Below are 26,699 nucleotides of genomic sequence, written 5' to 3'. Positions count from 1 at the left end.
CAAAAATCAGATGGGGAAACTGAGGCACGAGGAAGGTAACAGACATGAGAAAGTAACTGAGGCTCTACCCTGCTCTGACTTTAAGTCTGGGTCTCTTTGCTTTCTGGAGTTCCTATGATGGATCTGAGGGCCACAGTTTTAACAGAAAAAGGAGGAGCCTTGTATTGCAACAAAATGCAAAATGGAAGTGGCTAAAGACACCCTTCCCTCCCACCCTTTATTGGTTTTGTCTGATGATGTATCCCAGCTAAGACCAGCTGCCTGACCTGGGCATGGACGCTGAACCTTAGATATGAGGGAGACCCTGCTTAAGTGTCCTTAGTCACTAAGACATCAGTGTGAATGAATTTTAAATCGTTCCCAGGAGCCCTGGGAGAACAGGAAGGCTCTGAGCCACACAGAGAGTCTGGCTGGGAACTGCAAGGGCCAAAGGCAGAAGAAGGGGTAACAGCTTGGTGTCCTCAGAAACACAGGCAGCTAATTTCACAGTTGACCACAGGAGTCCAGCTCTTCAATCCCTTCTCCCGCCACTTTCCCACAGGCCTTCCACATGAAGCCAAAAAAGAGCATTGAAGTCTTTATATAAAGGCTCATGTCTCAGAGAAAGGGGCCAAGGTCCATGGCCAAGAGTCCTGAGGCAAAGGAGCTGGGGGGGCACCAGAAGGCTAGAGTTCTATCCCTCCCTGAGCCCAGCTCCCACCCCACAGGCTGCGGAGGGAACCCCAGTGGGCTGCACTGCCTCCCACCATCCTGGAGTCATTATTTTTAGCTCATCCCTCCCTCTAAACTCTCCTTTGTGTTTCTTCCGCAGTTTTCATGAACACGGCCATCCCCATAGCTGCCGTCCTCATTGTAAGTGGGTCCTTCTCTGTCTTCTGGGGCACAGCAGGGGGTGGGATGTGGTGAGAGGCTACCCAGGGTTTGGCCTTTCTGCACGGACCTCGGAAGGTGTGCTCAGCAGCAGGGCTGAAAATAGAGAGACAGATAAATCTGTGCACACGAGCGGGTCCTTCCTGCACTCCAGACAGACAGTGGACTCTGCCCCCTGGCCTGGAAAGCCTCAGCATTTAGAGAAATTGTTCTTTTAAAAAAAAGTTATCAATATTTTCAGTTATAAAATAAAGCACATTTATTGTAGAACTGTGGGAAATTCAGAAAGAAAAGCACCAAGAGAATTAAAATCACCATAATCCCACTGGTATCATCTTTAATGTGTTTCTTTCTAGTCTTTTTAAAGACATATATGTCATTTTTACAAAAATAGAATTGTGCTGCACGTGCGGTTTTGTAACCTGCTTTGTTTAAGTTTATGCCACCAACCACTCTCCGCATCACTGAATGTCATGGTGGTGGTTTTCTAAAGCGACTTTGACAAAAGCTGTGTGTGAACTCAGCGGTGGGAGCAGGCCACGCGCCCCCAGTAGACTGCAGCCCCTTGACCTGGGCTCCATCTTGTTTCCTGTCTCCGGGGGCTCCTGCAGTTCTTTAAAAGGACACATTTAAGTCCTCCAGGGCCAACAGCCCTGGTCCATGGTGAGTTCACAGCCTGTCGGACCTGCTTGGAAATTCACTTTCAACATGACTTATTGAGCAGGCTCCTGGCCTGCCTCTTTGCGGGGAACTCTGGGTACCTGAGGCCAGCCAGGTAGCTGGGGACAGGCCTGGAGAGGGGCTGGTTTTGCCGTCGTTGTGTTTACATTTTCCTGATCGAGGACTGGGGGAATCAGTGCTAAGGCTGCTGGCTGAGGAGGGAGCAGCTGCTCCAACCTGAGGGCTCCTCCCTGGTCATTTCTGGAAAAGAGGGGGCGGGACAGGGAGGAAGCAGCCCCTCCCTCCAGCTTCAAATCCTGAATGTGCTGGGCACGTTTTCATGGAAAGACTGCAGACAATGAAGGTGTCTTTAACCAAAAGGTCTCCCGAGGTCCTCCCCAGCCCTCTCCCTTCCTGGCCCAGGCCCTGACTCAGCCCCCACCTCAGTTGCATCTCTGTCCACAGACCTTCGTGGGCCACGTCAGTTTCTTCAAAGAGGCCGACTTCTCGCCCTCGGTGGCCTTTGCCTCTCTCTCCCTCTTCCACATCCTGGTCACGCCGCTCTTCCTGCTCTCCAGTGTGGTCCGGTCCACGGTCAAAGCTCTAGTCAGGTGAGGGGAGGGTTGGGGCGGTGGCCCTGCCTGGACAGGCAGCTCGTGTGTTGACCTCAGGGCTTGCTCTAGGGGCTGCTGGAAAACAGCTGTTGGGTCCCAGGACATGCTTTAGCATTGATTTGGGCCTCACAGAAGCCTGTTACGGCTGCTCAGAGAGACAGAGACTATACATGACTCCTCTCCACATCACCTCTGAGGAGGGACAACTTCCTCACATACCTCCAAGGGTAGGGGACTCGCTGTCACCTCCAAGACTGTCGGGTCAAAAACAAACAAAACAAAATCAATGTCAAGTCAAAATTAGCTTCTGTATAATCATTTCCCATCGGCCCTAGTTCCACCCTCCAGAGCCACCCCGAATAAATGCCATCACCCCACCCCCTCATGACGACAGCCCCTTCAACATCAGAAGCTACCCATTGAATCTTGTCTTGTCCAGGCTGAATATCCCCATTCTTTCTGCGGGCCCCAGAGTCTTCACAGGCCCAATCTCAGGCAGCTTCCTCCAGTGCCTACAGGTCATGTCCCACTTAATCCTTATCTCTAGGAGGTCCCCACTGCCAGGTGCTAGAGCCCAATGGTGACTACCATGTTCCAGAGACATTGTCCTCTTGGAAATGAAAACCTGGAGTTGAAGTTCTCCTTTGGGCCTCTGAAATAGCTCCTTGAAAGCAATGGCCTGTCACATCTCTGAGGAAAGCCAGCTATTCCATCATCCATCACCAATGGGACCAGGCAATAGAAATGTCCTCTGTGCCCAAGACTCTTCAGCCTTGAGGAAGATGGCATCCCTGTCTCCTGGACCCTGACCAGTCTCAGGCAGTTAGCAGGAAGGAGTAGCTACTGGAATGAAGTAGCTGATGGAGGGGGCAGCTTGTAAGAGGAAGCTTTGGATAAGAGCATAAAATAGCAGCATTGCGGGCAAAGGAGTATCTGACCTATGAGCAGCTGGCCTGGAGAGGGAGTAGCCCCTGTTTCAAGGGCTGGCTATGCTGACTGGGTTTTAGTGGCCATAGCATAGTGACGTTTAATGGTACCCCCCTCCCCTCCTGTGATTTTGTGTAGAAATCACCAGTTCAAGGATTGCACCTGCCAGTAACCTTTTCAGCTGATTTCTATATGTAAACACTCCTAATCCCATCATTTCCAGGAACCAGGAACACCGACCTGGTGTAGCTGAGGCCTTTTTAATGAGGAAGAGCTATTTTTCCTTTAATGAGGAAGACTCTGGGCTGGAGGTGGGAGCTGGACACAACCTGGAAGGTTTACCCCGGAGATGAGGCTCAACCCCATCCTTCCCAGTCACAGACTGTTGAGGGAATGCTGGACCGAGGGAGAGGGGGCAGCAGAGGCAAACTGCAGGAACCAAGCTGAAATGCCAGGCGGGGGATGGCCACAGAGAAGGGTCCCAAGCCCAGGATCATTTCGAGCCCCAGGCTGTTCTTGCCTAGAGAACTGGAATGCCTGTCTGGACCCAGGCCTTGTGGACATTTAGCAAATGGGACATTTAACGATCATCTCCCAAGTTTCCGCAGATGGCTTCCACGCCTCCAAGGATGGGAGAGAAGGGAAATTCTCCAGGGAGAAAATAGCCTTCTTAATGAGTCGGAAATAATTACACACACACATGCTAGGATGCTTTGGGGATTAAATAATGTAATGTTTGTAAAGCAGTTCACACGATGTCTGGCATCTAGTATGTGCTCAACAAATTACGAGCTATTGTTATCAGTAACCAATCCTAATCCTAACGAACCTTAGCGTTGACCAACCATAACTCTATCAGTAACTAATTAAAGCCCCAAATGAACCATCCATAAGTGTAGTGACCCAGACTAACTTTATCATTACACAAACCGATCCCACCTCTAATCCAGATACCAGCCTACTCCAGACAAGTAGTCAACCCTTGTGACCCCTCTAAGCCCCTGCACACGGGGCACCCACTGATCTGTTCTTCCCTCCAGTTTGGTCTTATGGAGGCTACACCTTGGGGATTCTGAACCTTCTCAGAGCTGCTCTCGCAGGTCACCGCCTCTTCCCTCTCCCCTCCCCTCTGCCCCTGGCAGGGGTGGGGGCGTCTCTGTGCCTCCTCTGTAGCGTGCAAAAGCTGAGTGAGTTCCTGTCCAGTGCAGAGATCCGCGAGGAGCAGTGCGCTCCCCGTGAGCCCGTGCCCCGGGGCCAAGCCAGCAAGTACCAGGCGGTGGTGAGTGCCCGGGCCTCCCCTTACCACATCCCGAACTTCCCTCTAATGCCCGAAGCCCGTGCCCTGCTGCGTCCTGCCTCAGCTTACCCTCCCAGGAAGAGCAGCTCTCCTCCCTGCCCAGCTTCCAGTCCCGGGGGCCCTCACCTCCTCCTGACCGTCCCCAGCCCCTCAGGGTTGTGAACCGCAAGCACCCAGCCCGCGAGGATTGCCGGGGCCTCAGAGACCCACTGCAGAGGCTGGTCCCCAGTGCAGATGGAGACGCCGACAACTGCTGTGTCCAGGTGAGTCCCAACCCTGCACCCTCATATCTGTCACCCAGGGCCATCTCCAGTGACCCTGGAGGCCAGACGCTCATGCTGCATCTCTGCCCAAGAGTTCCGCCCAGCACTGCTGTGGCCCCTGCCTGTAAGGTTGGTAGGAGTCCCCAGACCAGGGGCAGTGCTGCCATCTCCACTGAGGGCTAGGGGGAGGGGGAATCCTCAGCGGAAGAAGAGTGCCCTTCCTCTCCGGGGCGCATCCTGAGCAGGGATCAGCATGAGAAGGCCAGTCCCCAACTCTCCAGCCCTGGAAGTGATTTGGGGACTAGAATCAGTGGGGTTTTTTGTCTTGGTTTTGATTCGGGGTTTTTTTGCTTTTTGGCCTTCATGGGGGAGGGGAGGCAGAGGCTTCACACTGAGAACCCACCTCCCTGTCTGCTCTCTTCCGGGCGGTGGGGTGTGTGCCCACGAAGGTCATCGGAGGCTTCTTCACGTGGACCCCCGAGGGGATCCCTACACTGTCCAACATCACCATCCGCATCCCCCGAGGTACCGCCAGCCCAGCCGCCCATCGTGGTTGGGGGTGTCGCCCTTGTGTGCTGAGGGATTCAGGGGGTCCTTCTATAGCCATGTCTGAAGTCCTCTTCCCATGTCCCTCTGAACAACATGGAGAGAGGAGGAAAAGTCAGCAGTTATTGAGTACCCACTGTATGCTCAGCCCCTGAATACTGGCGCTCTGGGCCATGAAAGCTAGAGGGGGGGTGGGGTACATCTCCAAGGAGCTCAGGTGCAGCAGCAATGGTACGGCACGACAGCGGGGCCTTGATATCAAACTTGCAGGCAGTATGGGTGATTCTAGAGGGGAGCAGACCAGACTAGGCAGGGAAGCCCTTGTGGAAGAGGTGGGGTCTCCAGGAATGAGCGCAGCTCCTCGGGTCACGAGGCAGAGGGCTGTTCTGGCAGAGGCAGCGCCATCAGCAGAGCGGGAAGGCAGGACCGAGGATGGGGATGGTTGGAAGCCTGAGGAGCTGAGCTCACACCGGAGAGCAGCGGGAGGGAGAAGCGAGAGCTTAAGAAGTGGGGTGGGATGTCAGTGGTAGGGAAAGAACCTGGGGAGTCAGAAGAGGGATGTAGATTTTCAGAGGGGGGGGGACCCCAAAGGAGGAGAGGACTCCCTAAGGATTCTGTGAAGAAAGTGGGGGCTGAGGGTGGGTGTCTCTGTCTGTCTTTCTGAGTGGTGGTGGTTCGGCCCGCTTCCTGGCCCCACTCCCGCCTGCCGCCCCCCTGCAGGCCAGCTCACCATGATCGTGGGGCAGGTGGGCTGTGGCAAGTCCTCGCTCCTCCTCGCCACGCTGGGGGAGATGCAGAAGATTTCAGGGGCTGTCTTCTGGAACAGGTAATCAATGCATCCTCAGGGTGCAGTTCGTGGGGAGAGACTCCGGGGGCAGCCCTCCTTATAGTCAGGAAGGGCCCCTCCCTCTCAGTTGAGGATGCAGTCTGCATTTATTGAGTTATCATTATCATCATTATTATTTATTTAGCCCCTCCCATGGGCCGGGTACTATGCTAAGTCCTTTGCATGCATTATTTCATTTCATCTTTATGACCACCAGCGAGGTAAGCACTGTTGTCAGTTCTCATTTTGTAAATGAGGGTTCCACTCTTGGCCCTTATTCACACAAGTGGTATGAAGTAAGTGGCAGAGCTGGAATTCAAGCTCAGTTCAGTTTGACTCTAAATCCTGTGCTCTTAGCCACACAGCTGCTCTGCCTCCTGGTGTGAGGAGTTATAGCAGAAATGTTGGCTTCCAATTGGGGTCATCAGCAAAGATGATACAAACCATGCAGTGCGTATTTGAGGAGACAGAGAAACCCAAGACAAAGGTGGATTTCTGGGGAAAATATCACTATCTTAATGAAAGAACCAGAAACCCCCAGGCTGAGTCCATCAGGAACCTATTATCTTTCCCAACTACTTCCAAAGAGCACTTGTAGCTAGTTGTTGAAAGATACATATAAAATAGAACCTTTTGGGGATGCAAAGGTATCAGTGGTAGAATTCTCACCTGCCATGTGGGAGACCCGGGTTCAATTCCTGGGCCAGGCACTTCCCCAAACAAACAAATAAACAAAATTCAACAAATAGTGCTGCAATAACAGATACTCAGGTGGAAAAAGAATGAAATGTGACCCCTGCCATACCGTATACAAAAAAATAGAATAAAAAATAGAACCTCTTAAAAGTAAGAAAATAAGAAGAGCCAAGAGGTAAAGAGGATATGAAAGGTGGTATGGAAACCTGGGCAGAAGACAGCTACTGCAGTCAGCACAAAGCGTGGGCTCTGAGCTCCCAGGCAGCCAAGAGAAGGAGGACTTCAACCAGGGTTTATAGTTCTTGTTCAGAAATAAGGAGATATTGCAACCAATTCAGCCAGTTCAGCAAAAGGGGCAGGCTTTCTCCAGTAGTCATTTCCAGGGGGAGTTTCTCATTTAAGATGCCGGGTTTTTCACAAGCCGGGTACAGAACTGAGCAGAGAGAAAGACCTTGGACCCAGGGTCTGAGCCCTGCATGCAGCCTAGCTCCTGCTTTTCCCGAATGCCCCTGGGTGGTGTATCCAACAAGTGGCATGTTCCAATCAGTGAGGCTGTGGGCTGGGCAGAAGAGCCCTTAGGTTTCCCGTGACTTGTCTCTTGAGCCTCGACTCAACCTGGGGATTTCCCAGCACAACCCGACTGGGAAGATCCAGAGCATTTGAGGTCACTTTGTCAGTCAAAGCTTTGGAGGTCAGAGCCCTTCGTTGACTGATAGTGCATGTCTGTGACAACAGACAGAGTCCCTAGTTAACTGTAAACTGAAGAATGCAGCCAGCAACTTACTGGGCATCTGCTGTGGGCCAAGCCTTTTGCTAAGTGCTTTATAAAAACATGATCTCACTGAGGCCTCTCAGTAAACCTAGGAGGTGTCACAGAAGCAGGAACTCAGGATTAGAGAGGTACCGTGGCTTATTGGTTAGCATGTGGAGCAGAGCTCAAATGCCCATTTTTCTCTCAAGCCTGGCAACTGCCTCAGCCTGGAGTCCCCTGGGTCCCAGTCCCAGGAATTATTCTCCAGCTCCATGTATTAGAAAGGCTGGCCCTGGCCGTTCCCCCCAGGGCAGACCTTTCCTACATGATTGTAGGGCCCAGAAACTCGAGCAACCCCTGGCTTCCCCCATCTATGTCCCTCTCAGCACAAAAGTCAAATGCCTCTGAGCTTGGTCCCTTTGCTCCACCTTCCTTCATCTCCCCCCATGCTCTCCTCTCACCCGTAGATGCCTTCATGCCAGCATCAGCACCTGTCCTTGTCCTCTGCAGAGGCAGCAGGCATGGAGGGGCTCAGCCTAGGTCTCCAGCTCTTTTCCAACCCTCAAGGTCTGGCTGCTGCCTCCTCTCTCTGCAGAGCCTCCACACTAGGCCTGGGGATTCCAGGGTCCTCTCCAGGGCAGCTAACACTGAACACCTCTTATGGGCCAAGCAGGATGCAAGGGACTTCCTTCATTGTCTCAGGCTATCTCTAACACACTCCATGAGGGAGGTATTACTATTATCCCTACCAAATAGACGAGATAATGGAGGTGAAGCAAGTGGCCCAAGTCACCCAGCTCTTAAATGGCAGAAGTGGGATTTGCATCTAGATGCTCCAGAAAGAGAGCCACATGAAGACATAACTGGCTGACATCCCAAAGGCCAGTCCCGAAGGCCATGATACCCACAACTAGCCTCCCAGGCAGAGACCCACCCAAGCCCACAAAGTTCTAGCCTTGGCAACACTCACTCTTCTCAACAGCTCCTGGCCCTGTTGGAGGCTGGGGGAGGGGGCTGCTTGTGAGAAAATATCCTTTCTCCAGGACCCACTTTCTTCTCCTTCACTATTTAACTTCCCTCCCAAGCATGGTGAGGTCCATTCAGTTAGCTTACAGCCAACCCTAGGAAGTTGTGAGATTTCATTTGTGACTCAGGCTCCAGTTTGTCTACATTGATTTATTCATGCACCCAACATTTATCGAGCTCATATTATGTGCCAGACCCTATGTACAGCAACCAGAATACAAAGATGATGAAGACTTGGAGCCTGTTTTTAAGGGAGAGGAAAAAAGATCAGTGCTGTGATGAGCACAGAGGACAATTAACTCTACAGTCAAGGAGAGAAGGTTTCACTGTTGTTGTGTGGTTTAAGCCAGGAAGGATGAATATGGCTTCCCCAGATGGAAAAGGCAGGTGTTGGGGAAGAGGAGTTCCAGGTGGGGGCGAGGGCATGGGCAGTCTTTCACAGACTGATGGGAAATAATATGGATCTGTGTACCTGGTACATGGGGAGCAGTGCTGGGGGATGGGACTAAAGCAGTGGGCTTGGCTTGGATCACAGGTGTCCCTACATACCAGGCCTGGACATTGAATATTAACCTGAAGGCTATAGAAAAATCACATGAGTAACAAAGGATTCCAGAGAATGGAGGCTGCAGAAAGGGAGACCAGTTAGGAACTCGACACAATGGCTGGAAGCGGGAGGCACCAGAGCAGACGCGACTCAGTTGGGTTCACCTGCTGTTTGTCTCTCAAAATCCTGGGCACATACCCAGCTCTGTCCTGCCCACCTATTCTGGTGACAAGTCATGTGCTGGGCCTGTGTGTCTGGGCACCCCACCTCCTCTATTACTGGGAGGAGCCTGGCACCTTGATATCGGGCCCCATGTCCACAGGGGGTCGATGCACCTGCAAAGTGAGCCAAGGACAAGATAGTATTTGACCAGGCAGCCCCTCCCCTGAGTCTGCTGGTCTGCAGACCAGGGCCAAGGCTGGTAACCGGGCAACCAGAAAATTCCAGGAGACACTAGGCAGGTGGGTGGGGTTTTAGGAGAATAGAATGGAGAATGCTCTGCAGGGATGGGTGCTTTAGTCTGCTTGTACAACCCTTCACTCATTCCTTCAGCATTATGGCTGAGTGGACCCAAGGAAAGGCTCTGGGGCCAAGCTACCTGGGTTCAAATCTGGGCTCTATAACCTACTAACTCCATGCTTTGGGAAGTTCCCCAACCTCTCTGTGCCAGTTTCCCTTTGAAACCCAAGGGGTGGATATGAGGATTAGCCTAGCATGTAGTAAATGCCCTATAAATATTATTATTCAGCAATGTACTTCTTTGCCATGAACACGAGTCCCCTACTGCCCATTAATTGTACTTCAGCCTGCCTCCCTGGAGAGACTAGTGAGCTCCTCGGGGGCAGGGACCATGTTTTATTTGTCTGTCTGTCCACAGCACCCTTGTGAAATAAATTCATTTGCTAAATAAATGAACCAGGGACGACTTATGACCTCCAGAATACTGCCATCATAAATACATCTTGACAGCTCCCTCCTGCCCACATGCCTTTGTACATGCTATTTCCCCAACTCTGAAATCCCCATCCGACTTCCCCAGCAGCATTTGGAATGAGCGCCTCCTTCAGTGCCTGCCGCACCCTGCAACGTCCTTATCTGTTCATGGGTCTCTCTCCCCATGGTACTGAGCATCTTGAGGACAGCACTGGGGGGCTATTCCACAGGTACCCCAGGCGCGCAGGCTACAGAGGAGAAGACCTGGCCCTGCCCTCGGGTAGCTCACCAGGCCTGGGTGGAGAGAGGTGCGCAGTCAGACCCCGAGAGCAGGCACGGAGGTCCACTATGTGGAGGGGCTGCCGCCGGGCCTGGGGAGCGTGTGCAGGAGCCCTGAGCACGGCCACGGGTCAGCAACCCCGCCCAGACCTCAGGGAGAGGCGGGCAGCCTCATCTCCTTCAGGGTCCAGCCCCTGCCTGGCTTTCTGCGTCAGTGGAACTGTCAGCGTGGGAATTTTCAAACTCTTCCCCTTAACCCTGAAGAAGAAAACATTTTGACTTTGAAAAGTCGATCTTAGCAGAGAAGCTCAGCTGAAATTCTTTTCCTGGGAGTAAAGAGCAGGGCCTTTAATGGCTGCCGTAGAATGGCATTAAACACCCCAGGGAGCCAGCAGGAAGAAGGGCCTACCCGCCTCCGGCTTGAGGAAGGCCCACTGTCCCGCCACCCTACCACGGCAGCAGGCGGGGCCACAGGCCCTGAGGAGCTCCCCCTGGGAACTATTTACTATTACTGTCAGAAGGGCGGGGACCTGCTTGCCCCAGGCCTGCCTTAGGACATTGCAGCTGTGATGGTTGGGGTGACAGCTGCCTCCTGGGACCCCTGATTCCCCAGGAGGTGAGAAATAGCCCATCTCAGGAAAGCCCTGTGGTCCCATCCACCCACATGGTTTGAAAGTCCTGGGAGAGTAGAGGTCAGAAGCTGAGGGGTGTCCCAGGTTTCCACTGGAGGAGGCAGGGGTGGCGGGACAGTGGGCAAACAGGAGGAGGGGTGCCATGTGGGGTGAAGAGTAAGGCTTGGGGATCACGTGGTGTCTGGGTTTAGTTCCGATTGTCACTTGCTCACTCTGTGACGTAGGGCAGGTTACTTCACCTCTCTGGAGCTCCTTTTCCTCCTCTTGACAATGAGAACAAACCCTGCCTCTCCTTTCTGGGAGATTTGCATTGGGATCAAGTAAAAGCAAATGGAAAGGGCCCTGTGGGTGAAAGACGAAGCTTCGCGACAGCAACAGGCTTTGTCTAGGGCAGGAGGATTGGCATGTGGACACCCGTGAGTCCTAACTCATCTTTCCAACCTCAAGTTCCCCTTCTGCCCTTTTGATTTATTGCTGGGGTCTTAATGAGTGTTGGAGGCATTTGATGCCTCCTCTGGCTGCACTTTTGGGACCAAGCACTGAGCTGAAAGGTGATTCCCCTCAATTCTCCAACCCCATGTCCTTCCTTCCAACCAGTGGTTGGCTGGATTTATAACAGATTTTCCCAACGTATTGTGAGGGCTGTACCATGACCCCCGTTTTACAGATAAGGGGCTTGCCCGCGACTTCACAGCCCGTGAGCAGAGAAGCACCTGGGATTGAGACATCAGAGCCCACACTCTTTCCGCTTCTCCATGCTGCCTGCATTGCTGGGTAGCCTCCTCCTGCCACCTAGAATTCCCTCTCTCTGTCTCCACTACCTAAACCCATCCCACCTCTCAAGGTTCAGCTCAGCTGTTACTTCCTCTGTGAAACCTTGTCTCGCTTGGTCAGGTTTCTTCCTTGTCCAAACTACTTCTAAACATTATCTTTTTCTCTGATTGTTAAACAGGGCACATTCAATTAGAAAAGACAGACAAGTGTAAAAGAAAAGCCCTCTAATAGCCCATCACCCAGAAGTTTCCAGGCGCTTCTCGATGCATTTGCATGTGTGTCTGTATGCATTCCCCACCCCCACCCCCTCCCCCACCTTTTCTTTTAGCCTGTGTGACTTTCTTACCTCTGCCTCTGTCTGATTCACCCTACCAGACTGTAAGCCCCGTGAGGGCAGTTTCTGTGCCCTGATTCACTTTGATGTGACACTTGCACACACCCAGGGCCAGCTCATAGCTGGTTGGAGGGCAGGACGTGGGATTAGAGAATTGAGGGGAATCATTTTTTGGCTCAGTGGTTGGTCCCCATAGAGCAGTCACAGAAGGAGTCTTATGCCTCTAGTACTCATTCAAGATTCCAGCAATCCATGAGAGAGAGTGCCTGCCAGGTGTACCATTCTTTACTTTTCAGATTAAGACATACATACACAAGGTCCTGGAGAAGCTCATTCTAAGCAGGGCTGGGAGCTACACTGGAAACGGAGAAGATAATAAACCTGGGTTTACACCCCAGCTTCTCCTCTCCCTAACTCTGTAACACTGGGCATATTAAACTGTGAGCCTCAACTTCCCCCTGTAAAATGGGGATACTGACACCTCCTTATAGAGTTGTTGGGAGGACTAAATGTGAGCACAGTATATACCATATACACACGTGTACACAGGGTACATAGTGCCTGGCATGGTGATGGCCTGTAATGGATCCCCTGCCTTCTCCCCAAATGATTACTGTGTCAGCCAGTAGCTTCTGTCTATTATGATCTGTGGCAGCTGAACGAGATACTCTTCCTGCCTTAATATCACATTGAGGATAAAAGACTTAAATGGGAGCTGATTAGATACAGAGTAAGGAAGTCCATTATGAGGGCTAATTGAGCAGCCCAGACAATAAGGCAAACTGAGTTAGGGCCAAGAGAGCTTGCTGTGTGCAAGGATCCTCGGGGAGCTATAGGTGTGTTTTCCTCCAAATGAATAACAGTCTTTTCTATTTTAGAAACAGTCAAGGCAGGAAGCCTCCAGAGATAAGCTTATCTGGGCTGTGGCCACAAAATTGGAATTTGTAAGCTTTGGTTTTTGTATGCCTGTAAATTACAGCAATCCTGTGGTTGAAGAGAGCAAGGTTAGGTTGGGTTGAGAGGATGAGACCATAAAGATCAGAGAGCAGGAGCAGGGGGGACTGGTGATTACACACTCATCAGTGTTTCCACTCTGTTCTGCTCTCAGCAGGAAGGCAGAGGGGCATTTCATCATGCTTCCTTCAATCCCTATTTTTTGTCCATCCTGGTTTTTCTGACAAAAGGGCATTTATCAGCGCTAGGGGAATAGAAAATCACAGTGAAGTAATGTAGTATGGTAGTTTAGAGCATGAAACTTTGGAATTAGGCAGATGAATTTTCTTTGCTAATTGCTGGCTGTTTGACTTTGGGCAAGTTATTTAACCTCTCTGAATCTCATGTCCCCTATTTGTAAAGTGAAGATAATTAAAATAAACCTTCTCCGTATGGTTATTTTGTGCCAGTGCTTACACAGTGAAATAAATGTTAGCTGGTATTAGTATTATTAAAGTGGGATCTGTATGAAAATAGATTGGTTTCTCCTAAATGTGCATGTCAGGAGTACACATTTCATGGGCAGGGGTCTGCTTCTGGAAGGTTCAGAAGTGGCCTATGGCAGACGAAAGAGCACTGACAAAGTTGGCAACAAAATCTGGGTCATCTCACTCAGTGTTTTAAAAAAAATTGTAGTGTAATTCACAGTATGAAATGCATTTTACATCAGTCTAATACATGCATGCATTGGTAGATAAATAAGATTTTTTAAAAATACCTCCCCAAAATACAAACTGAGGCCACATGCCATGCACACTATTTTCTTTTGCTGTTGTTGTTTTTAATGTAATTTGCTTATTTCGAATCCAGTTATTAGGTCCTGATCCAGTTTGAAAAACACTGTAAAATGACTGTAAACTCAGGAAAGTCACTTCCCCACCATAAAGCAAGGTCAGACTTAACAGTCCTGATGCCCAGCCAGCATCACTGCTGCTTGGAGTCAATGCCAGGAATGCCGAGTTAGCCCGGGGCCTTTGAAGGGTGCCAATCCAGGTGCCGTGGGAGGGACAGGAATCCAGAAGAGCAATTTCCTTCCCAAGGAAGTTTCTTGGAGGCCCTTGGATGGGTGGGAAGGTGGGAAAGGTGGGGGATTGCTTCTCTGCAGTGGATGGAGAGAATGGCCCAAGAAGTCACCGGTGCTGGTCTTTTCCGTTTGTGCCCAGCAGCCTTCCTGACAGCGAGACAGGAGAGGACGCCAGGTACAGGGGCTGGGTGGGAAGTGGCTTCCAGCCAAAGGAAGGGGCTGCATGTCGGGGGGCGGGGAGGGTTCTTGTAGATGGAGAATGCCGAGTGTGGGGTCAAGGGTGTGCAGCCAACATACTTTCAGAGGCATGTGTCTGAGGAATAAGGGGGCAAAAATTGGCTCTTGTTGGGAGCAAAAATGTGTTCTTGGTGGGAGAAAAATATCTCTGACATTACAATGGTTTGTGGCCTTCCAAGGGCCACAGTACCCAAAATAAGGGTCCAGAATGTCTGGTTTCAGTTTTTCATGGTGGATAATGGTGATGGTTGCATAATATTGTGAGTGCAATTAATACCACTGAACTGTACACTTTAAAATGGTTAAAATGGCAACTTTTATGTTGCATGTATCTTGCCATAGTCCTTTTAAAAAAAAATCGCGGCAAATAGAGTCCGAAAATACATTAATGGTTGCCAGGAAGTGGTGAGAGGGAGGGAGGGAAAGTGACTGCCAGTGGGTGTGGAGTTTCTTTTGGGGATAATAAAATTGTTGTGGAATTAGGTGGCCATGATGGTTGCACAGTCTTATGAATAGAGTAATAGCCAGTGAAATGCAAAAAACAAACAAACAAAAATATTATGGGGGAAGGACAATTAGGGAAAAACTGCCTGTAAAGATTCCTTGGGAAGCTGGGGGAAATGATTATAATGAAAAACAAGTGGACAAACACTACTGTAAGGTGATGAGGTGGACATACCTTGGACCAGACAGAAAAATCGGTCTCATTACTTTATGTTCCATGTGAAAAATCCAAGCAAAAGAGAATAATGAGGTTCTGAAACCCTCCAGCCTCCCCCACCTCACCTCCCCACCCCATCCAAGACCCTCTAGAGGCAGCGTGAAGCCAGGACTGGGCAGTTTGACACAACTTTATAAATAGCTCTAAGGCTCTAGCCTTGGCCCTCCGACACCAAAGAGGTTTCACTGCCCGTATTTTCTCTGTCCTTTGTCCCACCTTGTCCCCATGTGCCAAGATGTGATGACAGGCCCAGCCTCTCTAGGCGTAGTGACCGTATTTTCCCAAGCCAAAAATCAGACCTCATGGTACGTGACCAGCAGGAGTATGTGGATGAGAACAACGGGGCAGAGTATTTGGAATTGGAGCAGTTCCGGACAGTCTGGGACACGTGTGCTCCGCAGCTGACCATGTCTTCTCTGGCACAACCTCCAGTTTCCACCGTTTGTCTTCTGGCAGGGCCACGTGGGGCCCGCAGATCACTCCAGGAGCCCTTCTCAGCTCTTGAGCCACCACCCCGGTTCCACCCACAATCTGCAGGCCCTGCTGTCGGCGGGCCTGGCCCGAGAGCAGTCCCTGCCCCAGCTGTCTTGTGCGGCCCCTGTCAGCCTGAGACGTTGGCCTGTTTGTTGGACCCCAAAGGCAGAGCCTGGGTCTGGGGGCCCCACATGTTGGGGCCCACGCTCCGCTGACCCGGGAAGCTTTTGCCCCCAAGAGCCTATGGCAGTGGTGCCTTTTCCACGTTCTCCCCCTTACCTAACCAGGCCCCGGGGCTTCCCCACAACCACAAACTCATTCCAGACACCGCACCGAGTCAGACCATGGGGGGCTCCAGGATGCACCGCCATACCCCTCCATGCATCCTGGCCGCAGGCTTGGTGACAGGGATGATAAGGGCAGCACTCATGTCTGGGGTTGAGGAAGCTCAAAACATTGATGTAGGACTCAGTCCACTCACGTGAAACCTGAAGGTGTTTGTTTCCACCCCTGCCGCAGCCCGGAGCAGGAGATGCCAGCCGACTCGGATGTCAGGTACCATGTCCCAGGGACACTGCCCTCCAGGGCAGCTCCCTCAGGGGGGCTTGAGGCCTCGGGGGCCACATTGGCCTGGGGGACAGTCCCCCATCTGGCCCATGCTGTGGGAGGAGGTCCAGGAGGGCCCTGTGCTCTGTGGGGTGATCTGGGCGCTACGGCTGCTTGTGTGCACCCAGCTGTTCCCTTCCCACCGCACGGCTTTTGTCTGGTAGTGATCGTCTTCTACCGTTTTCCTTTTTGGTCTCCTAAAACCATATTACACAAAATGTGGTTTCCTCGGTTCCACTTTTTTAAAAAAATTCTTCACTTGGAGAGTTGTCTTCTGGTTTCAAGTCAAGCTATCTGAGGGCTGCTCAAGGAAGGGGAAGTCAGGAGTCGGGCGTTTACTTGCTTTGGTCACACCTTGAGCTTCTTCCTGGCTCTGGGTAGAAGGGAAGGAGAAGGGACCGCAGGGGTGGAGTGGAGCTGGGGGGTGGAATGAGCCAGGTGTCAGGCAAGGCAGGCTGGGTCTCGCCCTGCCAGGGAACAGGCCCTCTCAGCCACGTGCCCAGCTGTCCACACCTCACTTAGGCCCTGGGAGAAAGAGACCACAGAAGCCAGAAAGCAGATTCTGCCAATTGCATGTCCCCACCTCTCTGTTGCCCACACCCCCCCTTGCCCTAGTTTAAGCTTTCAGCTTGACAACGGTCTCATGGAGCCCCTGAGAATGCCTCTTCCCCATCCCCTTGCTTTTTCCAGGAAGAGAGGCCCCGTGGCCTATGCTTCTCAGAAACCATGGCTGCTAAATGCCACTGTGGAGGAGAACATCACCTTTGAAAGTCCCTTCAATAAACAACGGTAAAAGCCTCCTGGAGGGACGTGGGCTGGGGGAAGGGAGGAAGGAGTCCACGGCAGCGTTCGCCAGCTGGCTCCATCCCCCCTGGTCCAGCAAGTTGCCCTGCCCGTCCATCCGTCACCCACACTCAGCGTCCTCCTCTCCAGGCGGCCAGTCTGGATTCCAGCCTGTCCCATATGGTCCACCAGATGTGCCTGGGCGTCAGGGCAGGCCGAGTCCTGTGGGTGACTAGGCAGGAGGGGAGGGAGGTGCAGGAGCCCTACTGCCTTAACCTGGGGCCCCGCAGCTGACCTGGCTCTTCATGATGCTGTCTCAGCCCTGCCTGCCCCGCCTGTCCTGCCGCCACCCCCAGCTCCCAGGCTCATGCTCTATTATTCAATGGCAATAATAATGCGAACATCAATTTAGCCCTTACCATATGCCAGGCGCAGTGCCCAGCTCTTTATACCCGTTATCTGCTCTAATGCTCACAGCTCCAACAGGCAGGTACTATTATTATCCCCATTTTACAGATGAGGAAATAGAGGCTGAAGAAGGTTAGGGAACTTGCCCCAGGCCACCCAGACAGTAAGTGACGGACATGGGACTCCAAGTCAAGCCTGCATGACACCTAAGTGTGTGCTCATCACCAGGGCAGTCTGGGGCCTCCCTGAACCCTGGCTGGCGCCTGCCCAAACTAAGGGCTGCCCAAGGAAGCATAGCAGAAGCGGCTGTGCAAATATTTGGCCATCATCATTAGGGCCGGAGCCAACCAGCAGTGATTTTCCCAGACAGTGCCCTGAGCATGGGCTCTGGCTGTAGCTTTTCCCACTGCATGGGGACCAAGTGGCCCCCCTTGTTACTTACTTGGCATATTTGCTCCTATCCAATTTCACCCTTCAAATATTTAACTTGCCCCAAAACTGGGTGAGGTGCTGACCTCAGCTGTTTTCTAGCTCACGTGCTGTTTGCTTGCACCCAAGCAGGAGGCCCATAAAATCATTGCTCACCCTGGCACAGCTGCCCAGAGACTAATGACCCTCGGTGAGTGCTCAGGCCCCACTCTCTGGGCTGATCTGCTGTGTCTCCTGCCCCCACCCCCCTCCAGGTACAAGACAGTCATCGACGCCTGCTCCCTGCAGCCAGACATCGACATCCTGCCCCATGGAGACCAGACCCAGATTGGGGAACGGGTTAGCAGCAGCCTGCAAGGACCCCAACTTGTTCCCTATGCCCATGGTGCCCGGAATTCCTTCTGAGGGAGAGCAGGCAACTAGGCAAATAGGAGAAGGGTGAAGACTGAAGAGTTGCCTGCAGTGAGGTTGAAAATTATTTCCAGGAGCCCGGGGCTACCAATGGTTGTCCTTGGCAGATTTCTAGTCCTGTTTGGTGAGAAAGATCATCTTAGTGCAGTCCCAGGCCGGGGTGACTTTCATTGCCTTCATTCATGCAACAAGTATATATTAAGAGCCTGTACCTCCCTGTGGCAGGTGCAGGATTGTGTTCGCCTTCACTATCCAGGAGGGATCTGTCCCCCATTCACTTAGAAATAGGATGCTCCCATGGCCAGCAGTCTTCCCTCTATAGGATTTAAGTCCCTACTCCCTCTACCTTGGTTGCTTTGGTCAGAGGGTCCTAGGCGCCTCCACAATGAATCTTCAGACTTGGGGATGATGCTCCCCACTTCTGAATGAGTTCTGTAGACATATATAAATTCCTTCCCTATGAAAGGGGAGGGGGCAAAGAGGTGGCCAGAGCCAGGCCTCCGTTCCCAATGAGCGAGCAGCCAAGTAGGGACCGGGACGTTCTCCCCGGAAGGGCAGTAAGGACTTCACCTGCTGCTCCCCTTTGGTGACAGGGCATCAACCTGTCTGGTGGTCAGCGCCAGCGAATCAGCGTGGCCCGAGCCCTCTACCAGTTCACCCATGTCGTCTTCTTGGTGAGTATACCAGCCAGCAACTCCCTTGGGACCTTTTCTCTGGCTACCTCCCTGGCCTACCCCACACACCCACACACATGCACACACCATTACCCAACAACCTTAGAACCCTTCTCAAGGAACAAGTCTCTCCTGCCATAGTTATTATCTACATATCTCACTATGGGGGTAAATGAGTCAAGGATAGCATAAGTGACCCATCTGAACCTCACGCAGAGCTCTGAAGTGTTAGGGAAGGCAAGAAGTAGCTACAGGCTGCCTCCCTGTAGGGAAGCCCCAATCTATCAACACTTACTTAGCCCATACTGTAAGAACGGCAAGTATATGTGATATGGGCTGTTACCTCCCATGTCATGCCCGGGCAGACATTGGTAATTGATCACAGCATTCTTTCTCCTGGAAACTAAACTTGGCTTCAGAATCCTTCTCAACACAACATGCCAAGCATGTTGTGAATCAAACATGAGATCAAAGTTATTAGCTGTCTCTACCTGGCTTCATGACAAGCTCTGTGTCAGGTGCCTTGGTAGATGTGAAGAATTCTAAGACCCAGGTTTGGCCTCAAAGCTTAGGATCTGATTAGAGAGCCAGAGTGTATCTATACTCAGGAGCCACAGCCCAGTTCAGGGCCAAACTGGTGGAACAGACTACGAGGGGCCTTGTCCAGGGAGACAACTGTCATGGCTGCAAGAGTTTCAATGAAACAGAAGGAGGGAGGGAGGACACTTGAAAGGGAATTGGAACAAGGAACTTCAGGTCCTTAGTTCCTGCTTTATTCCCTCCCCCACAGCACACACAAACACTCCCCACTAAACATACTTCATAATTTAAAGTTTCATAGTTTTTGTTGCCATCTGACACATGCACAGTACTTTACAAAGTGTGAGCTCATCCAAGATCTTATATGAGCTTCAGATAGCCCTGTTAGAGAGAAGTAAAGTGGATATAACTTCTACTTTGCCAGGCACAGGGCACAAAGGGTCTCAGTTCTTGGGGTCTCCATTCACAGTCGAGAATGGACAAATAACTATCAATTCTGTCTTTGCGCAGGTATCACTGGAATAGAGAGAAAAGAAGGGTAGGCCTGGGGCTCAGTAAAGGATACCAAAAGGGCTAATGCTTGGGTGGAGCACTGAAGGATGAGTAGGAGTTCACAGGGCAGACCAAGTTAGAACAGTACTCCAGGCAGTGGGAACAGCTTGGGCAAAGGCCTGGAATGGCACGTTCCCCAGAGTCCTGTAGTGTAGGGAGCTTGGACAGGACAGGTGAGAAGTGAGGCTGGAAAGAAAGACTGAGCAGGTTGTGAAGGGTCTGGAATAGCATGCTAAGAAGTTTGGACTTTATAGACCATGGGGAGCCATTAAAGGTTCAAGAATCAGGTACTGAAGTGATTAGAACTGTTTGAGAGTAACACCTGATAGCAGCTCTATTTTAAAATGAAGTAACTAAAGCCCAGAGAGGTTAGGTGACTTGTTCAAAGCCACAAAGCTAATTAGTGTCAGTCCCTGGACCATAAGTTATGATCAGACAGGTGATTTTTACACCTACTGTTACTCTCCCCCGACACCTGCTTCTACCCTCTTCCTTTGCCCAGGATGACCCCTTCTCAGCTCTGGATGTCCATCTGAGTGACCACCTCATGCAGGCAGGGATACTTGAGCTGCTCCGAGACGACCAGAGGACAGTGGTCCTAGTGACCCACAAGCTGCAGTACCTGCCCCATGCAGACTGGGTGAGGGGCCACAAGCGGGGAGAGGCATCTGTGAGGGGTCAACCAGGTGTCTCAGTAGCAATCACAGTGGGCCACAAAACAGAAGAGACCAATGCTGGGCAGTTCAGGAGACCCTGCACAGGCGGAGGCTCGGTATCACCTAGGCCCACCTGCATTCCCCACCCTGGCCTAGGGTCCCAGTGGATATACCCCAAGCTGCCACTAACACATCTCAGAAGAAAGTAGACACTCATTTCCTACCTTCTGATTCCTTCCCAGTCTGCCCTTGCAGAGTGCCCATTTGGATGGGGGAGGCCCCCTACCCTTAGACTTACCAGAGAAGATGGATTTCAGTAAGGATCAGATAGAAAATACAGAAACAAACAATAGCAATAGTAAAAGGAACATCAGTATTATCAATAGATTGCAATTTTGTGGCACTCCACAGTAACTAAACTCCCAATACTCTCCAGTAGGTTGACAATAGTACTTTTCGATTAATTGGAAAGTACTTAATTTTTCAAATGGAAATGAAATCTTGGTCTTGCTAACTCCCTGGGTTAATTTGCCTCCGAACAGCCATCACAATTTGAGCCTCCTCTGAGCTTGAAGTCTGTGCCAAATAGCCCTGCTAGCATCCCTGAGGTAACTCTTCCTCCCGTGTTTGATGAGACCTCTACCCACTATTAAAAAGGCAAAAAAAAGTCCAGATTCAAAAAAGACTAGTAAAACACGTGCCGAGTAAGCCACGGTGGCTCAGTGGCAGAGTTCTCGCCTGCCATGCTGGATACCCGGGTTCGATTCCTGGTGCCTGCTGATGCAAAAACAAACACAAAAACATGTGCAGAAGGTTTGTTTCTGAGTTTCTGTGCTGACCTGGTGAGGCAGTCAGGGCAATCGTGAGTCCAGAGAAGGCAGACACGGAGGCGCCCAATCCTTGAGGCATCAGTAAACACGATTCCGGAGACTGGCTCCCTAAACCCCAGCAGATGTAGTGGGGTGGGGAGGGGGGTGATAAGAGAAGGCGCAGGCATCTGAATTAAAGACAAGTCTAAATGAAATCACTGAACATTTCAATAAAGCCAGTTTTATTGATTTCAAAGAGGCGACCACACAAACTTAAACCATCGGGTATTTTGCCAAGCCCTATCAGACCTGTCATCAGAAGCTGCTAAGGTTGGTGTGCAATTTAGCCCTTTAGGTGTATGAATGCAGCTGCCACGGTGGCGTCCTTGAGGGTGAGTGGCTAGCACGAGCAGGATGCACTTGTTTGCTCTGCAAATCCTCACAGGCAACCACTGAGAATGACCCGCAAGATGTACCGAGCTCCAAGTCTTGGGAGGGAATGGGTGAGGGCAGGTTATCATGACTGGCTGGCCCACTGCAGCCGGGGGAGGGATTTGGTCCCTCCATCCCACGCTCCTCTGGCTGGCAGGGCTGTGACCACCGCACCCTCTCCCAGCTGCCTCGGGGCCAGGTTTGTTTCTGCCTTTGCAGATCATCGCTATGAAAGATGGCACCATCCAGAGGGAGGGCACGCTCAAGGACTTCCAGAGGTCTGAGTGCCAGCTGTTTGAGGACTGGAAGACCCTCATGAATCGGCAGGACCAAGAGCTGGAGAAGGTAGGTGTCCCCTGGGGCCAGGCAGTCTGCACCTGGAAAAGAAGGTTCTGTAGGGACCTAAACGTATGAAGGTCTTCCTGCCCTCACTGCTCTAGGAATGTGGGAGCTAGGCCAAAACTCACTCCTAGCAGAGGACAGCCAGGACCTGTGCTGGTCTCCCAGGACAGACTCAACCTCTTATGCTGTGATACACATCATTTAACCACAAGTTTCAGAAAATCAATTCAAACTGGCTAAGCAAAGAGAAAAAAAGAAGACAATAAGGATTTATTGCTTCGTAAAACAAAAAAAAGTGCAGGGATATCATTGCTTCAGGTATGGCTGGATCTAGGTTGGAGAAACAGATACCTCTTGGGAACCTGTTTCTCCCCACCTCTTGGCTCTGCCTCTCTCACGCTGGCTTCATTCTCACGGTGGCTTGTGTTCTCCCAGCCCAAGTACTCTGGCAGGGAGAGGGTGCCTCTTTCACAGTCGTTCAGCAGAAGTCTCAGGGCTGAGTCTCACTGGTCCACTCTCAGGGTCAGGTGCTCATCCCTGAACAAATCAGTGTAGCCAAGGATGTGGAATGTGACACCTGGCCAGACCCAAGTCAGGTACCTGTGCCTGGAGCCAGGAAGAGTCATCAGTTCCCCTCTCTTAATCACAGAGACTAAGAAAGGGTAAGGGGTGGTACCCCACAGGGATATTAGGGTGCTGTTAGCTGATGAAGGGAAGGAGTAAATGCTGAGCAATGCAAGCTTGTGTCCATCTTCCATAGTATCTACTTGGATAGTCCATTGGGTGGGCCCCATTGGCCGTGTCAGTCAAGGAGTTAAATATCATCTGGTTTAAACATCTTGAGGCTTTAAACTCCTCCTCCCGGTTTCAGGGCACATCCCATAAGCACTCCAGAAAGTCTAGGCTTTTTCCTGGTTCAGTTAGGCAACTGGAGACTGGTGGAGCAAATTTTCTGCTAGATATAAAATTGGTCTGTCCATGGGCACAGAAAAGCCTGTCTGCAGGCTGTGATTTCAAGAATCTCCAGCTCCCCAGCTGTCTCTTTCTGTAAGCCGTAATTGCACCATTTGAGTCATTCTTTAAAGGTTTTTCCGGCTGTGGAGAGCAAGAGCGCTTTAAGATGCAGGTGCTTCAGCCTCCTCAGCTCCCCCCGGGGCTGCCAGCTGTAGGTCAACTGAGTAAGGGCTTGGGCGTTGGGGGTGGGCTGCTGTGCTGGAGGAGAGAAAGAGTGCCCCAGGGGTGGGACCCAGACCCTGGCAACAGGTATTGAAATAGAGGGAGGATGGAGAGTAGCTGGAAGCAGCCTTAGAAGGCAACATGGAGGAACAGACAGACTGGGTCTCAGCCCCAGCCCCTGAGGGACCTCTCCAGGCCTCAGGTGTCTCCTCTGTGAATGTCCCCTTGCTGGGTTGTGTGAGGATGAGGTGGGCTCCTGACCATGAAAGGCTTCCTAAACTGTAAAGTCCTGTGTATGCATGACTAGATCTTGTTCTTGAAGCTCACCTGGTTGGTATTCTCCTCCAGATATAATCAGGAGGACCCTGAAGTCAGGGTCTGGATTTGCTTCTCCTGCTCTGTTTTCTCCAGAGTCTGGTTCCAGGCTGGGCAGAGCGTGATATAGAGGTCCACGTACAGGCTTAGTACCAAACTGTCTGGATGACCTTGGACCAATTATTTAACCTCTTCGGACTTCAGTGTCCTTGTCTGTAAAATGAAGCTAATAAAACTAACCTCTCTACTTTGCCGTGAGGATTAAATAAAATAACCCATTTAGAACCCATAACACAGTAAGTAGCAGAGTACCGTGTGTTTTCACTCAGATCTGGAACCCAGTCTCCTGACTCCTACGCTGCTGTCTTCTGTAGAACCTTGGCACTGTCAATTCTGCAGAGTCTGCCCATCTCTAGCCTCTGCTCCCCAACCCCAGGCTGTTTGCCTTCTCTCCAGCCTGACCCCTGCCATCTATGCTCTGGACTATGGACAGGCTCATCCTAGTGGGAAGGTGGCCAAGCCCAGGAGCCCTGGATTTTAGCTGTCCATCCCTCCTCCCATGGTTTTAGGTAGCCAAGCGTGCAGAAGGCTAGACACCAGAAGGCCAGGTTAGACCAAGACCTGATGGTTCCCAGCCCAAAGTGAGACCAGCCTGTCCCAGAGCTGCCAACCCTGGGTCAACTTAGGAACTGGGGTGGTTACCACCCATCCTTCCTCTCCCCCTGGACACCTTGAAGACATTGGCTAGGCCCCATCTGCCTTTCAGGAGACCATCATGGAAAGGAAGGCCACAGAAGCATCCCAGGGGCTGCCCCGAACCAGGTCCTCAAGAGATGGCCTCCTTCAGGAGGAGGAGGAGGAGGAAGGTACAGGCAGTGCGGCTGGGAGTGGGATTCTGGCCTGAGGCCTCAAGCATCATGGAGACTGAAGTGCCTTTGATTAATCACTTCCCCTCTGTGTACCTCAGTTTTCCCATCTGTAAGTGGGGATAAAATACCCCCTGGCTGTCCCTTGGAGGGATGCACAGTGGGAAGCCACAGGGTAGGTTCTTGTGGCCTGCAGAGGAGGCAGCCGAGAGTGAAGAGGAGGACAACCTGTCTTCGTTGCTGCACCAGCGTGCCAAGATCCCGTGGCGGGCCTGCGCCAAGTATCTGTCCTCGGCCGGCATCCTGCTCCTATCACTGCTCGTCTTCTCCCAGCTGCTCAAGCACATGGTCCTGGTGGCTATTGACTACTGGCTGGCCAAGTGGACTGACAGCGCCCTGTCCCTGAGCCCCACGGCCAGAAACTGCTCTCTCAGCCAGGTGTGGCTGGCAGGGGCAAGGGTGGGGGGGTGGGCACAGGGAGCCAACGGACACCCCCCAGGACCCCAGCTCCTTGTCTGCCCGGCCCAGGAGTGCTCCCTCGACCAGACTGTCTACGCCATGGTGTTCACCGTGCTCTGCAGCCTTGGCATCGTGCTGTGCCTTGTCACTTCCGTCACCGTGGAGTGGACAGGGCTGAAGGTGGCCAAGAGTTTGCACCGCAGCCTGCTGAACCAGATCATCCTGGCCCCCATGAGGTACCACTCTGTGGGCAAGTCACCACTGCTTTCCTCTGAGCCCCTGTTGTCCTGGCTGTGAGATGGAGACGAGGGCCCCTAAGCAATGCATGGCAATCTCTTCTAATTGTCACACAGTCCTGCAAAGGGAGCGTCCGTGGGCTCTGCTCTGAGTAAATGTTAGTTTCCCTTCCCTAGGCAGGTGCCATCGTCTCCACCCATGGGTTCAGCTCCCTTCTCACCCCTGCCGCCCTCCTCCCCCAGCCAGCCTGCAGGCTCTCACACTGGGAAGGCAGAGGTAGCCGTTCTAATCTCCTATAATGGCAACTCCAAAGACCATTTGGAGTGAAGGAGATTTAAGTTTGCCACTGCCCAGGGCCAGCCCAGTTGCCTAATTTGGTCTAAAAACACAACGGGCCACCAGGTTACCTGGCCCCTTGCCAATGCCTATGCCCAGGTCTGACTCCTACAGACATGGCCTCAAAGTCTGACTTACCCTCTCTTTGCCCCAAATCTGTGGTTCTAGAACTCTCTTGTTGAGGTTGGCTGACTCCAGGTAATAGCCGGAGTGATGACAGCGAGCGTGGCCTCATGGGTCAGCCAGCCAACAGGCCGTGCCCAGGTCCCCTTTCCTCTCCCCAGGGAGGACAGCTGAGTGAGTCAGGCCTGGCTGGACGCTGAGCATGGTGGCAGTGGCCACACATGGGCCTGAGAGTCAGAGAGGCTAAAGAGGGGCCAGCACCCCTTTGAGCTGCTATGGGAATTCTAGGAACACAGGCCAGATGTCTGTAGACCTGCAAAGGTGACCACCCTGGAAAGCATCCCGGACATTCCACAGATGACCCAAGAGATACTTAAATTAGAACAAAAAGCAAAAGACTACTGTCATTCAGTAAACAGAGAGCAAATGAATAAACGAATGAGCAGTTGTTCCTCTGGTTGCCTCTTAGGTTTTTTGAGACCACACCCCTCGGAAGCATCCTGAACAGATTTTCATCAGACTGCAACACCATAGACCAGGTAAGAGGGCTGTGTCTTGTTTCCCCCAGTTCAGAGAAGCGTGGCCTTTGGTGGCTTTTCCTGTCCTGCCTAGGTTCCCCCCATCAGGTGACCCATCTGATTATAATGCTGCCTCGAGGCTCCCCGTGAGACCCTTATAAGAAAGCTGGGGGAAACCAGACCCCTTTGGCTTCAGTCCAAGACCCCTACAGGCCCACTCCAGTAAGCTTCCAGTATATTCAGAACCAAAGTGGCTGATTTCGTGGAAAAGCTTCCTTTCAATTCAGCTTGCATTTTTACTTTATCATCGAGCTCGACGGTGAGAAAACCACGTCCTTATCCCTGCTCTCAGGGGTGCTTGCTGTGTAGCTGGAGCACGATAAGACTTTCAAAAAATGAGCCAGACCCGGGGGCGGGTAACACACAGAATATATTCAAACACCAAAACGCCCAGGGCTTTAAAACGCCGCGAGACTAGCCGTTCAAGTGGAGGGTACCAGACCCTGCAAAAGGCTCCGTGCCTGCTTTGAAATGTGCCCCCTAACCCGCCAGGAGGACTCGCCTCCTAAATTCAGCAAGATGCTCCGTGTGGTGGCAGGGAGA

The 26,699-nt window shown here is 51.9% G+C and overlaps 1 protein-coding gene across 2 annotated transcripts in view; it reads left to right on the top strand.

Annotated features, from left to right (window-relative positions):
• ABCC8 (ATP binding cassette subfamily C member 8) overlaps nt 1-26,699 on the top strand; it is an 82,057-nt gene that overhangs the window by 43,688 nt on the left and 11,670 nt on the right. Inside the window, exons 11-28 of one of the 2 annotated variants that reach the window (XM_077114137.1) lie at nt 812-852; nt 1,996-2,141; nt 4,245-4,350; nt 4,515-4,631; nt 5,081-5,156; nt 5,898-6,003; nt 14,135-14,167; nt 15,944-15,979; nt 16,721-16,819; nt 17,905-17,989; nt 18,655-18,735; nt 20,330-20,467; nt 21,026-21,091; nt 21,944-22,069; nt 24,324-24,423; nt 24,620-24,861; nt 24,952-25,118; nt 26,048-26,117. In XM_077114137.1, coding sequence (XP_076970252.1) covers nt 812-852; nt 1,996-2,141; nt 4,245-4,350; nt 4,515-4,631; nt 5,081-5,156; nt 5,898-6,003; nt 14,135-14,167; nt 15,944-15,979; nt 16,721-16,819; nt 17,905-17,989; nt 18,655-18,735; nt 20,330-20,467; nt 21,026-21,091; nt 21,944-22,069; nt 24,324-24,423; nt 24,620-24,861; nt 24,952-25,118; nt 26,048-26,117 — 1,835 coding nt within the window. The remainder of the gene's footprint in view (nt 1-811; nt 853-1,995; nt 2,142-4,244; nt 4,351-4,514; nt 4,632-5,080; nt 5,157-5,897; nt 6,004-14,134; nt 14,168-15,943; nt 15,980-16,720; nt 16,820-17,904; nt 17,990-18,654; nt 18,736-20,329; nt 20,468-21,025; nt 21,092-21,943; nt 22,070-24,323; nt 24,424-24,619; nt 24,862-24,951; nt 25,119-26,047; nt 26,118-26,699) is intronic. The other variant, XM_077114138.1, reaches the window with a different exon arrangement.

This window comes from Tamandua tetradactyla, chromosome 8, assembly GCF_023851605.1.
Source record: "Tamandua tetradactyla isolate mTamTet1 chromosome 8, mTamTet1.pri, whole genome shotgun sequence".
NCBI classification, from domain to species: Eukaryota; Metazoa; Chordata; class Mammalia; order Pilosa; family Myrmecophagidae; genus Tamandua; species Tamandua tetradactyla.
The sequence above is the reverse complement of the archived record's forward strand: the minus strand, read 5'-3'. Positions and strand labels throughout refer to the sequence as shown.